The sequence below is a fragment of the Echinops telfairi genome, unplaced genomic scaffold, assembly GCF_000313985.2.
Source record: "Echinops telfairi isolate 266 unplaced genomic scaffold, ASM31398v2 ScPeMD7_7469;HRSCAF=8507_1, whole genome shotgun sequence".
NCBI classification, from domain to species: Eukaryota; Metazoa; Chordata; class Mammalia; order Afrosoricida; family Tenrecidae; genus Echinops; species Echinops telfairi.
The window spans coordinates 112,083,808-112,098,381 of NW_022111373.1; the positions used below are offsets into that span (position 1 = coordinate 112,083,808).

Sequence of the window (14,574 nt, forward strand, 5' to 3'; positions counted from 1 at the left end):
GCTAAGACATTTTTTGTTTTCTTTTGTCCTTTTCTGTAACCTATAAAATCAGGAGTAGACATTGAGAACTGTGAAGTGGATAGCATGAATTCATCAATCTTAAAATTCAAATCCCACTGGGACTCGAAATTTTCTAGGTTAACATTGAACCTAGGAATCTTGAATCTGAGTTCCAATCCTGGCACTGAGGGAATGGACCTAATCATTGTTTTTTTATCCTTAATGGAAGGTTAGACTGGATCAGTCAGGGGAGTTTTTTTGTGGTCGTTTAAGCAAAAAAACCCTCCCACCTCTTCTTCTTTTCCCCACACCTAGAAAAGAAGCTCTCCACGTGTAGAGTGCATCCAGGTAGAGGGACTCCGTTACTGTTGTATTGGGCGGGACGGCCCTTCAGTCACTCCTCTCTCTATCCCCGTAGACCTTCTTGAGCCCTATACAGTCAGGTATACCAGGACCATTTGAGAACCACTGGCCTGCTTTGTAAATTCTCCTCGAATTCTTAGCACATACACACAGAAGCAGCACTTTATTAGATTCACTTACTCGTGTTGATCTTTGTGCACACTAAAATTAGTTACTTATGACATTCGTGATAAAAAGTGCCTGAGGCCTTTGAGTTTCAAGTCCCCAAATGCATCCCACAAATTGAAAAATATAACTTCTAGGATATTAGTAAGCTTCCTCTCTGAATGGGTTGATTCTGGATTCAAATTCTTATTTGGCCTTTGAATAATAGCCCATGAGTGAGTGAGTAATATTCTCCCAGTGAGGTAAGTGGGTGGTACAAATTCTCAGCCATGAGTGAAGCAGGAAGGAAGCATTTGCCCTTGCTACAAAAAGCAAAACCAAACTCACTGCCACCGTCAGTGCTGACTCTCAACTACCCTAGTGGGTGTCTGAGACGTAGTTGTTGACAGGAGTAGAAATGCCAATCTTTCTCCCTCAGAGCTGCTGGGTGTTTCCACTTGCTGACCATGTGGGTTGCAACCCACCGTGCAACCATTACACCCCCAGGGCTCCTGCACCACGTGTGACGGCTTTTCCCTAAAACCTTCTGCCACCCAGTCCACCCTGGTGTGAGTTCTGCATTGGGATGGTAACTGCAGGTCAGCAGTGGGAAATCACCAGATGCTCCTCGGGTCGAGATCGACAGTTTCAGAAACTGACAGAGGCAGGTGTACTCTGTCCCATAGGGTCACTGTGGACCTTTCTCGTCACTGTCAAGAGTGCCAAAGATCTAGTGGATATTCTTTTCTACCAAAGCCTCTGGTCTAATCCTGATCTTAATGGTACAAAATCAACTTACAGCAAAATGATCATTTTGTTTCTACTTTAGTAGAAATTACGAATGGTTTTTTTCTAATTCCTAATTAGAATTAGGAATGATCTTAATCCCTACGTTTACGAAGCATTTTAAAATGTGTTTTACAGAATCATCTTATTTCAATATAAGACTATATTAATATCAGTACATTGTAAATGATACAACTTTTCAAATAGCAATATACATGGAGATGTTCAATCTTACATAGTGCCTAGTACATATAAAGAAGATGCCCAGTAAATATTTTAGAATATCTAGTGTGTGAACAAGAATTTATGTGAGTAAAGTATAACTTTTAGAAATATTAGTATACCGTAATTGTTATGGCATCACTGTCCAGTACATTGACGAAATAGCCCTTCAGGTAGGGCTATTGTAATAATTGTTTCTATAAAGTTAACCCATTTTGCTATTTTGTTAAACTGTCTCCAACGTAACACAAATCTTTTTTGTTTTTAATCATTTTATTGGGGCCTCATACAATTCTTATCACAATCCATACACACATCAGTTGTGTAAAGCACATTTGTACATTCGTTGCCCTCATAATTCTCAAAACATTTGCTCTCCAAGTAAGCCCCTGGCATCAGCTCCTCATTTTTCCGCTTCCTCCTCCCGCATGAACCCTTGATAATTTATAAATTATTATTTTGTCATATCTTATACTGTCCGGCATCTCCCTTCACCCACTTTTCTGTTGTCTGTCCCCCAGGGAGGAGGTTATATGTAGATCCTTATAATCGGTTCCCTCTTTCCACCCCACCCTCCCAGTATCGCCACCCTCACCACTGGTCCTGAAGGGATCATCTATCCTGGATTCCCTGTGTTTCCAGTTCCTATCTGTACCAGTGTACATCCTCTGGTCTAGCCAGATTTGTAAGATAGAATTGGCATCATGATTGTTGGGGGGATAGGGGGAAGGAAGAATTTAGGAACTAGAGAAAAGTTGTATGTTTCATCATTACTACACTGCACCCTGACTGGCTCGTCTCCTGCCCGCGACCCTTCCATAAGGGGGTGTCCAGTTGCCTACAGATGGGCTTTGGTTCCCTGTAACACAAATCTTAAGCTGATAATGAATGCATTAGAGTAATTACCGCCTAACAAGTAATTGAGCTTATTTTTATACATAAAACATTAAATATAGTTAATAGATGTATTATTGATTATATGACAACAAATCTAACAGTCTCAAGTAATTGTGAAGATAGTATTTGGATCATACCTTTGACTTCTGAGGTCAGTTTTTTTCATTTCTTCCAAAGGTTGAAAGTTACCATTTTATTGAGGTAGTTTAAAACCACTTCTTATCTTAAAATTCCATTGTCAGAAAATTCCATTGCCCACCTTGCAACCTTTATTTGGGAAACCACAAGCAGTTGTTTTGTGGTAGCATTCAATATTACTGAGATAACCCTTTGCATATCAATTTTTAATAGGTATTTTAAGTGCATGTACTACAGTAGGACATAATTTCTTTACGTGATTGTCAAAGAGCAAAATCGCCAAGGTCTAGTCGAAATAAAAAGTGACGAGCTTTTATTGAGAGGCAAGGCAGTTTGCAATTGGGAATTATAAGGTCCAGAAGATTCTGAACCAAGTGACCCAAGGAGGAGATGGTTCAGGGAGTTTAGAAGAAGCTCCAGCCAGAATTCAGTGACAGGTTGACATTTGGGTACTTGTGACAAAATGGATGAAGGTACAGGTGATGGACAGATTATATATGCTTCTCGAGTTCTGTTTTGTTTTTGTTTTTAAGTTGCAAAATAACCATTCTGTTGAGTATGTCCAGTCCTGAAACACAAGCCCTCCTTGCATGCCTGCAGGGAGGGTGTGCACAGAACTAAAGTTTGCGTAAACATCTGTTTGAAGAACTGCTTTGGACCCTGCTTCCGAAGTAGAAAGAAAAAACCCTTAAGAAAACAGAACTTTGTGTTTCTTTGAAGTTGTTTACCTAGTGATTTTTCTCAGGAGACAAGAATGCTGGGCTACACTCCTGCTGCAGAGGTATTTTTTGAGTTAAAATTGAGTTTCACCAAACTCAAACTTTAGCTTAGCCACCATCTCATGTCAGGAGTCCCACGTTGATTTGGGGTATCCTTACTCATGGTTAATATTACAAATTAAGAAACTAATGCAAGCATTTGTTTTGTGTGTGTGGTATTTTAGGTTCATGAAAGCTTTAAGTTACGCTTCGTTAGATAAAGAAGATTTATTAAGTCCTATTAATCAAAATACCCTACAACGGTCCTCCTCAGTGAGGTCCATGGTGTCCAGTGCTACATATGGTCGCTCTGACGACTACATCGGCCTTGCTCTTCCAGTAGACATCAATGACATATTCCAGGTTTGTCACTAGATTCTTTTTCCATACTCTCTCACTGCTTGCTAGCAATGAAAGTTTAGTAAATGTTAGGAAAGGTGATTTTTAAATCATTTTCACTTAAACGAATTTTAAGATAATTGTTTCCCCTTTCATGATTCCTCTATATTTTATTTAGTATCTTGAAGTCCCCAGAACATTATCTTTTTCTTTGTTAAATAAGCATCATGTTTTATTTTTTTATTCATGTCTAGAAATACGTAACTAACCTTGTTAGCTATGTGTGACTTTCTTGTATTTTAATTCTTGGACATGTTTCTACTGTATAAAGCCGCTACATGTGGTGCTCAACCTTATAAGGTAACCCTAACCTCACGAGACGCCCAACCACAGATCCTTAAATTGCATATAGTACTAAAGAATATACAATGTCTGAGCATTTAACGTCCATTTAACTCACCAAGAATACAATAAAGACTTTTAGAGTAATTTCTTCAAGTTTCGGTACTTTAAACTTCTTTAGTATACTTTTCATTATAAACTGTATGCTTTAGTTCTATTTAACTTTGCATTATAAACTGTATACTTTAGTTCTTTTTAAATTGTATTTCGTTAAATCTTGTTGATACTTATAACATGGACTTTTTTAATAACAGAGCTTATTATAATTTCTTTATTTAGGTAAAGGATATTCCCTATTTTCAGACAAAAAATCTATCTCCCCAAGATGATCGAGCTTCGAGAGTGTTTGCCCACGACTCGGGAGGTAATGTACAGCCTCTCTTCTCTGGAAATGCCTCCCCCTTGGGGCTGGGGTGAAGGGGGTGGGGGTGGGGGGACTACTGATGCTTGGTTCTTTCTAGTACGATGAAACGGAAAACTCAGACTTACCTTTTCATCAACTTGAAAATGATACCAAGATTTTTTTTTTAATCGTTTTATTAGGGGCTCATACAACTCTTATCGCAATCCATACATACATCAATTGTGTAAAGCACATTTGTACATTCATTGCCCTCGTCATTCTCAAAACATTTGCTCTCCACTTAAGCCCCCGGCATCAGGTCCTCATTTTGAGATGGTTTGTGTTAAACAATAGCAAATGCATGTAAGAGACTTAAGAAATCTCTCATGAAGACAAAACCAGATCAATCGCTCCAAGTTTTAGAAAGCAGTGCATGAGACATTTGTAATATTAGTTCTCATAGGTGTAAGACACAACAGTTTGGGGTGAGGAGATCTAAATGTACTTAAAAATATTCTCTCCTCATTATGCATTTTAATATTTTATGAATAGATGCATAAAAACCATAGGTTTTATAGATTTGTAAACTTTTGTTAAACAAGTGATTGTACAATGAAGATCACTACTCTCTTTTTTTCTTTTCAAACAAATATTGAGAATGATTGAAATGAGCCTTAATGGTATATATAAATGAGCCTGTTCGGTTTTGTATTGAGTCACATTTAAAGTAATACAAATATATGTACTGATTTTATTTTCATTATTTAAAGCAAATTTTTTTCTCCAGGTAAAGTTAGATTATGAGCCTTAAAAGGAATTCTAGTTTTATTTTCTATATAATTTCATTTTTTATTTTTATCAAGTTAAGGTACTTCAAAAGATAAAGTACTGACAACTGTCTTTCTCACCTTGTGTTTTTATATTTCCTTATGCACAGGTCTTCCATCTGGAACCGGGGGTCTTGTAAAAAATTCTTTCCACTTGCTGCGGCAGCAGATGAGTCTTACAGAAATAATGAATTCCATCCATTCAGACGCTTCTCTGTTTTTAGAAAGTACAGAAGACACGGGACTCCAGGAACACACAGACGATAACTGCCTTTATTGTGTCTGTATTGAAATTCTGGGTTTCCAACCCAGTAACCAACTAAGTGCAATATGTAGTCATTCGGGTGAGTGGCTCTGCCCTTCCAGGGGAATCCACCTGACTGAATCAGCTGCAGTCACTGGGCACCTGTCACCTACCTTTTTGATCTGGACTCTGCCTCCATTTTCACTACCTCTGCTGAGTCTAAAATGGCACATTTATATAACTTAGCTGGTTATTCAATGTTAACTTTAGTTTCCAAGTTGTTTCTGGTACTCTTAATATTCTTAAAAGCCAGGTACAGTGTTTGAGTGGCATGTTTTACTTGTCAGTGTCTGACAAATACATGATTTCCTTATGTCTAAAATGTTTGAACTGCACTAAATTTACAGATCTCATTTTCCAAGGGACTAGCCCACATTCTGCTTAGTATTTAAACAGTACTTTCAGGAAAACACTAGCAGTAAGGTGAGCTGCTGATATCTCTCTATTGTATGGAAACCAAGATAGGGAGAAGTAGTTAGTACATATTGACCCTGGTTTAGCTTTTGGGCTTTTGAACATGGAGCTTTTCGCCTCCTCCTCTGACAATGTGCTTTGGCATTACTGTCAAGAAAAACAAAATCCTGCCTGCTAGCTGAGTAGATGCTGCCATTTTCTGAATCTTTTAAAAATAAGATGAAAGCTCTATATAATTTTCAAAATTGCTTACAACACTGAGATGGTGTGATTTATGTCCTAAAAGGGTAGCCAGGGTCTTCTTGGTTTACATTTGCCATGGTCACTCCTGAGAATATACATGTTCAGGAACATTCTCAATCAAAAATGTTGAGCAGCCACGAATACGTCCCAACGAGGAGTACCGTAGCATGGGTAATCGAGTAAGTTAAATTCTCAGATAAACTAAACATTAGACTCTGTGACAATGTTTGATTTAGGAGTTTTGATGTGTTAAATGTGATTATATATTGGTACTTAAATGGGAAACGCAAGTCATAGAATAGAACAATACAGGATTTAATCCCACCAATAAGCGCAAGAAAGGAAATATACCAGTTAGCAAAAGATCTGAACTTATATGTATGTATGTATTATATCAAACTTATAAGAGTATTTACCCATGGAAAGGAGGATTTACTTAAAGGAGAAATGGGAATGGAGTAAATAACTAAGGTACCTTTACTACTATATACATCTACATTTGATTTTGTACAATATTGACTTTCCTATATTCTGTAGTTTAAGAAAATTAAGTTTTAGAATGTAGCACATTTCACTATCTGAGGTGTCATTCTCTGAGCAATTTGAATTTCCTTGGAAAATATTCATTATGGGAAAATTAATGGAAATCATTATGAAGAGAGATTCCAAGAAGCATCCCTATAGTATACAATGCAAGCATAGGAATTAAACATTCTAGTACTAATTAAAATGAATGTGTACTTTATCTGTAGACCTTCAAGACATTCCGTATTCTGACTGGTGTGAGCAGACCATCTCTAACCCATTGGAAGTGATTCCCTCTAAGTTTTCGGGGATTTCTGGGTGCAGTGATGGGGTGTCTCCAGAAGGCTCCGCCAGCAGCACCAAAAGCACAGAGTTGCTCCTCGGTAAGTTTTCAGATTCAAACCAAATCATAGTGACTGAAACCGCCCTTGAAATTGTCGTAGATATTAATACCTTAAAGCTGTCGGAGACTTGTGGCAAGCCAGTCTTAGTGAAGTATATTTAGCAGACTCATATTGCAACTGGACCATCAGTTACCATTTGCCCTGAGCTGGATGCTGTCATTAGAGTTTTGTTCCCAAAAAGACCTGTTAGATGAGGGTTAGGTCTTCAGGTGCAGTCTTAAAGCAAGTCCGTGAGTCATAACATGCCCTCCTGTGATATAGATGAAGTGCTTTACACTGACTTTCCCCCCCAGGTGTGAAAACAATTCCAGATGATACACCAATGTGCCGTATCCTCCTCCGAAAAGAAGTTCTAAGATTAGTCGTTAATTTGAGTAGTTCCGTTTCAACTAAATGTCATGAAACTGGACTCTTAACGTGAGTATTTTTTCTGCATGATGGTGAAAAGAGATATTTGATATACTTCAAAAAAGGTAGACTAATTCGCTTACATCAGTAGTCATTAACTGTGTACATACTTGAGGCTGGCTTTTCTTCATTTATTCCAACTAAAACAACATGACACCATGTGGAATGCAGGAGAGAGGAGACTCCAGCCTTGTCTGGGGAGCCTACCCCACAGCTGAATCCAAGGTGATCACGTCCTAGCTGAACAGTGTGGTTGGAAGTGTTGAAACATATACAGGAACATTTCAGCCAAAGATATGAATAGCGTCAATAATTTTAAAAGCTAATTTCTGCTTGCAAACAATTTTGAAAATAATCTGAATGGGTTGATAACTAAATTTTGCGTTTTCTCATGCCGGGGAGAAAGAATATTTCTCTCTCTCTCTAGGAAACATTCTACCCTTGGTGGTAGTTTAGTTTATAAAGAAATAACTACAAACTTAAAATAGTCTAATTTAAACGAAAAGTAGGAATCATTAATACATTTTTATGCCATCCCTCAGATATATTTTAATCAGGATCAGGACAGAAAACTAGTTTAAAAATTAGATGATCCTTTGGGAAGAAAATAGTTATATCTAAAAATAGTTACCACTTTCTTTGTCTTCAGCATTAAGGAAAAATACCCGCAGACGTTTGACGACATATGCTTGTATTCGGAGGTGTCCCACTTGCTGTCCCACTGCACCTTTCGACTGCAGTGCCGGAGGTTTATACAGGAGTTATTTCAAGATGTACAGTTTTTACAGGTAAGTCCATTTGTGCTTCTGGGATTTGTCTTGCAAGGTGAATTCTATGTTTGGGTGAAGTGAAAAGAGCGATTGTGTTGATTCATGTGCTTGATGGGTATTGATGTGTTCACGCTTCTTTCTTAGATGCATGAAGAAGCCGAGGCTGTGTTGGCAACATCACCAAAGCAATCCGTAGTGGATACATCTGCTGAATCCTGACCGCATGTTAGTGATGTCGGTGGTAGATCCTACATAGAGTAATATTGGTAGATTTCCTAAAAGCCTCAGACATGCTGACTGGCTGGGCAGCAAAGACAGGAGTATCTCCTGCACTCTTCCAGAGATGACTGGCACCTGAGCAGTGGGACTGCTGACTTCCCAACCAAAACGACTTCCTGCTCTCGCGCAACGAGCCCTCAGGGCTGGGGGCCATGTTCATTACTTATTACCACAGTTTTACCGACCAATGTATGCAAGAGCCAAGCGCTGAGTGCCTTTGCAGGCATCCTATTTGTTTTCCTTTTAAGAGCATAAAAACAGTGGATCAGCAGTAGGATATGCAGAGGCACCTCACACAGTTAATGTCTGGTTTTAGGGTAAATGTAAAGATGCCTTGTTCACTCAACCATTCGAGGACACCAGGACTTTGTGTCTCGACGGCTGCATCCTATTACGCAACAGGGTGTTCGCTCACTGCTGGTATTCCAGGGGGAAGCTTGGCCTGGCCCCGTTTCTCTTCATGTTGGTAACACTACTTCAGAGGTTTGGAACCTCAAAGCAAAAGAGCCTCAACAAGCCAGGACTTCTAAGTTATTTTTTTAATGTTACTAGGATTACATTAATGTTCTTATTTGTTTTCTATCTCTTCAGCTTTGTTTCAGTGTAATAGAGTAGGCTATATGAACCTTGGATTAAGGTTTTTCACTACAGTTCCTGATTAAAATCAGAAAACCATGTTATAATTCACATGAAGGTATTTTCCATTTATAGAATGCCTAGGTTTTCAGTGAACATTTGTTCAAGTCAGCTTCCCATATCATTACTGTGGATGGGAACTTGAGCAAGCACTAGTAATTTAGACCCAAAGCAAAAGCAAGCATTAGATAAAACGTTGGCTCGCCCGAGGAAAAGGTAAGTTTGCCTACAATTTACACATTCCAAGGGAAAATAAGAGCCATATTTTTTTAAGGTACCAAAACTTGTTATTAAGTTTAAAAATTGTAGTGAAAAGCCTTAAGCCCCAAATTTTAAAGCAGCAGTAATTTAATTTTATACCAGTGATGTTGTTTTGCACAAATTAAATGCAGTGATAGGTGAGTTTATGAGTATAGTAATTGCCTTCATCACATTTGTGAAATTGTTTAGTTGATGAGGGCAAGGTTATTTGTTTTCCTTTAATTTGTATATGTCTAAAGATACTTGGAAATTTTTACAGGAATTAAACATATATGCAAACTTGTATATAAAAGTAGCATGGCCATCATTAGAATGCTTGTAAATGAAAGGAATATCTTTTTTGAGATCTATATAAGTAGAAAAAAATCCAGCTGGACTGATTAGGACCCTTTTTAAATTCATTTGTGTATACCAATTAATTGTTTCACAATCACGCGTCAGCTTTGTCACAGTTATGGCCCACTGATGACTATTTTCCCACATTGCAGATCCTCGCTGTAATGGGTTTGTTCTTTGAGTTCTCTGTAAAAGAACCCTGTGAACAAGAAAGTATAACTCACAGAGATGCGTTTTTGTTTTTTCTTTTTAATTTGCTGGCACTGAAAGTTCCTGTTGAAGTGAAGCATTTCATCTCCCTTCCTAACACCTCTTTGACTGCACTTCAGTGAATTGTTCTCGTGTGCACTGCACAGCAGCTTACATTACAGCAGGCGGATAAGGGCTGTAAGCTGCTGCTTCTGTTAAAAAGTGGTTCACGTTTGCTCTCAGAAAGCCCTATTGAAGATAAAACATGTTTTTCAACGTCAGTTTGTGGCTCACCCCAAGTGTTTATTTAGAAGTCAGTAGTACTTTTCAGAAGAGCATTGCCTACCACGTTGGTCTTTGGACTTGGGTACTTAAACTGCCTTTCCAGAGAACCAACTGTCAAGAGATACTAGACCAACTAGTGGTTAAAAACCCAAAGGAAGTAACATGATAATCTTACTCACAGTGGGAATAATAAGTTTTAGACATTTGTTTTAAATACTACCTCAGTTACCAGAGTATGGAATCTGTGTTTAATCTCTCTAAAGTAGCCAGTCATTTGTTGACAGCACCACCCCATCCTCATACTCCACCTGTCTTCCTTCCTGACATTAAGAGGTAGTTACTGTTAGCTTGAAAACTTTTTGATGGTTCCTTTGAAAGGCCTCGTTCCATCACATCTGCCTATAGCACTTAAGTTTGGGGAGACACTGAGAGCTGCGGTTTATAGTAAACTAAAAGCAAAACAAAGAAAGGTCTGTATTGAAACTTGTAGTACTATTTGGTTTATCCTTGATTTTCCTGACAGGTTTTAATATGTTTTCTTTGAGTATTTGTTTGTATAAAAGTAGACCTTTAAAATGAAAAATGCTCAGATGCAGTGCCAAGCTATTAAATTAGATGATTAAGAATATTCAACTACAGCAGAAAGTATTAGGAATGCTGTCAGTGGTAATAGAACTCATTGAGAAAGTCATCTATAAATAATAGATATTATCAGGCTGTAGAATACCAAAATAATGTCAATACTGTAGTTTTTCAAGATTTTAGAATTAAACTTAGTCTATATAAATTTGTTCTGTGGGTAATTATTGCCTAATTTGGGGCAATAATTTGGGCAGTTGTGCTGGTTGTAAACTGTGAATTTCTAATTTCTGTGAAGTGCATTGCCATTTCTAATTGAATTTTTCTTTTCAAGAACAGATTTCAGCCTCATATACTAAGTAAATACTGACAGGTTAGAAAATTAGAAATTTAGTATTTATAACAATGTGGTCTAAAATTTCTTATCCTTTTATTTCCTGTTCTACGCTTAGGTCGCCTTGGGGGCAGGGGTCTTTGGCCCAGTGAGCAGTTTTCTAACAGACTTGGTAGTACAAGGACATCCTGTATGTCCTCGGAGGCCCTGTGGAGGTGGACACCTTCCCACGCCCATGACTCTGAGCTGACAGTGAGGACAGGTTCCTCGGAGCTGGAGATCTGTCAGCCTCAGTGGTCCATGTCACAGTGGCAAAGTTCTCCACAGTGAGTGAGGTGCCAGTGACTCCTTAGAGTTGTCTTCTGCGGTTTATAAGCAATTCAACCGCATTCCATTTGGAGCTTGCCTTTTAGCACCGCGTGAAAGCACACAGATCATTAAGCAATAAAAACAGGTCAATGTTCTGTCATTCAAATTACAGCTGCAGTTATTTTTGCATGGGAAGTGTGAGGTGCTAATTTTTGAGTGCAGATTCACTTTGTAAATTACCTTGGGAAATTTCCTCTGGAAGGCACCTTTAGTTTTCCGAGTCCTTTCCTCCAGTTTTGTCTCAAACTCACAATTCATTAAAACATGAAAAATAGAAAAGGGAGACTTGGTTTCGAGAGATTTCATGAGAAGAACTGTTTAGAATTGAAAACATTTCATGTTTTCCACAGGGGACGTTTGGGAAAGGTCCACATCATCTCCCCATTCACAAAGTATACAAAGTATCTTCCTGTCGAGAGCGAGCGAGCGGTCATGTAAAAGCCTGCCCTTGCTGCTGCTGGCGACCACTGAGGTCGGGGACCGCTGAGCCCGGCTCCCAGGGTCTTTTCCATCCAGAGGAGGCGGAGTATGGACTTGCCCCGTGGAGAGCAGTGCCACAGCATGCCTACAGTGCACATGTCGTTTGACTCTTTTGAGCTGTTTAATGTGAGAGAGCGTGTATGCCCCTGAAATCAGACCTTGCAATTTTGCCACTAAATAGGTTGCTTTAGCCCAAGATGCAAATACATGGGTTAGGGGTGGGGGAGGGGTGGGGGATTAAAATTAAATTCATAGACAGTAGTTGAGAATAAACGTTACATTACTGGCCTGTCTGAAACCCTAAAGCTGCATTGTAAAACAAATGGTGTAAATGCATTCTGAGGGTGGGAAGGGATTGTGAAAAGAATCTCAGACTTCTGGCTTCCTGACCACATGATTTTCTTTTTTAATTTTAGTAACGCTGCTACATATTTGGAGGTTCTGGTGTATGTAGGTCACTGAAGAGACATTGAAATCTGATTTATATTGTAAAACTGTAACATAGAAAGAAAAAAGTATTTATATATTTCCGTAAGAATATTTCATTGAGTTGTGTATAATTTAAATAAGATTTGTCCCGAAATGGTTTTGCTCACCTTGATTTTTTTGTTGTTGTTGTGATTTTTCTTGTTTTGTACAAGGTGTACAGATTGTCAAGGGCATTAAAAGCCTCCTGAAGCATAATCTTATCAAAGGGATTCATTGTTAATAAAATGTACTTAAAATTCTTAAACTCGTGCTGTTGCTTTTATTTCAAGATTTTAAACAAATCCATGGATATGTGGCCTGGATCATGTCCGGGTGCTGACACGTATGACTCCCAGGAAAGGGGGCCTGTGGGCAAGGCGGGCGGATAAGGTTCTAGTTCAGTAACACGGATAGGGACCCTTCTGAAGGTGTTCAGATGAATTATGTTCTCTAAGGGAAGCAAGCTTGTTTACAGGTACTTATCTCAAATCATCATTATTCCAAAAAATAGAGCTATCTTTAGACTTACAGCTCTGAATATTTGGGGGCGGGGGTTACATACTGTAATAAGGCAAGTGATGACAAAGAGGAGGACTCTTCTTCACAGAGTACAGTATTTGATTTCTTGGTCATTTAACTGACCTGATTAGAAAGGCTATCCTACAGCCACCTAGTGGCAGAAGAAAACACAAGCAAAATAACTAGGCTTAGAAAATAAAATTTAGTGTCAAAAAGCAAGGATCTGAGATAAAATATATCTCACTTAAAGAATAGAGTTATTTCAGATGACTCTTTAGTTCTATATGTCATTTTTCCCATTGGCTCCCACATCATGTGTTCATTGTTCAACAAAATATCAGTGACCCCAAAAGAAACTTTTAAAGTACTCATTTTGCTACTGATCACTGAGAATTTTAGTTGGCCTTTCTAAAGGCTATTTTGATTTAACTTGTGAAAAAATACATAAGTATTGCTATATAAAATATTCAAAATAAAAGACGTTGATTTCAAAAAGAGTGAAACAGATACTCCACCATCCCTCGAATACTCCACATCCAACCAGAAGGGTGTGCTCTGGTTATGCCACATGAAAATAACATTTGTGGGGTGTCCTCGAGGGGCTTAAATTATGTTTCTTTTCAGCATCCCTTGAAACGGGACTAGAGGTCCAAGGGGCACGATCAGCACTGGAGAGCGTGCATGGGTAAAGTTTCCCCGTGAGAGAGTCCTCAGAGCACAGCCCTGGCTACTCGCGATTGAGCAAGTGCATGGTTTTGATGGATTATGTAATTCCTCGATGTATTTCCTGCCCTTTTGCTCACTAATGCAGTTTTCAAGGAAAATTTCAAGACGATGTCTGTGATCAATCTGTGTCCTTCAAGAAAATCAAGATTGTCTATTGGGATCCCAAACTCAGACAGTAGCCGTAAACTGAGCTGACCTCCCTCTCGCATTGGACTGGCCCCAGCAGGTACCTGCAGAAGCAAATTTTGATGGGATTTTTTTTTTTTAAGTATTTCTAAGAAAAGTGCAGCCGTCCACATTGCAGAGACAAGCTGTGAAACACTGTGTTTAGCATAAACACCCCACCCCACCCCCCGCCCCCGTGCATGTGAGAACGAGCCCTGGGAGCAATGTCCCTTGATCTACCCTCGTTCTCAAATAGTTCATCTTTTTGAGCAACTACTACACAATGGTACCAGTTAGCATTGGAAAGAGGCCCATATTCCAGCCCTGTTTGTGATTTCCTGAGTTAGTTTGGGTTTTGGTAGTGGTTACTGCTGTCTTTTTTTTTTTTTTTTAATCATAGCCATTTTACTGGGAGCAAAATGGTATCTTGTATTTGAATAACATTGAGCATCTTTTCCATGTGTTTAGTTGCCATTGAAATCTCCTCAGGTGAAATATCTATTCAAGTCCTCTCTTCGTTTTAAGATTGGGCTGTCTTTCTTTTAATCAAAGTTCTGTATGCCTTTCACTTATTACAAAACCAGTTGACATTCCACCATCTCAAGAGGTAGTGTAGGATAGAGAACCAGTGACAAGGAGCCCAAGATGCACTGAAGATTGT

The 14,574-nt window shown here is 38.7% G+C and overlaps 1 protein-coding gene across 2 annotated transcripts in view; it reads left to right on the forward strand.

The window, feature by feature from the left end:
- Positions 1-12,254, forward strand: part of RICTOR (RPTOR independent companion of MTOR complex 2) — an 84,957-nt gene extending 72,703 nt beyond the window's left edge. For both annotated transcript variants that reach the window (XM_013008655.3, XM_013008654.3), the window contains 7 exons: positions 3,494-3,671; positions 4,329-4,413; positions 5,330-5,563; positions 6,933-7,088; positions 7,403-7,526; positions 8,167-8,305; positions 8,432-12,254. In XM_013008655.3, coding sequence (XP_012864109.1) covers positions 3,494-3,671; positions 4,329-4,413; positions 5,330-5,563; positions 6,933-7,088; positions 7,403-7,526; positions 8,167-8,305; positions 8,432-8,506 — 991 coding nt within the window. In that variant the 3' untranslated portion in view covers positions 8,507-12,254. The remainder of the gene's footprint in view (positions 1-3,493; positions 3,672-4,328; positions 4,414-5,329; positions 5,564-6,932; positions 7,089-7,402; positions 7,527-8,166; positions 8,306-8,431) is intronic.
- Positions 12,255-14,574: the final 2,320 nt, after the last annotated feature.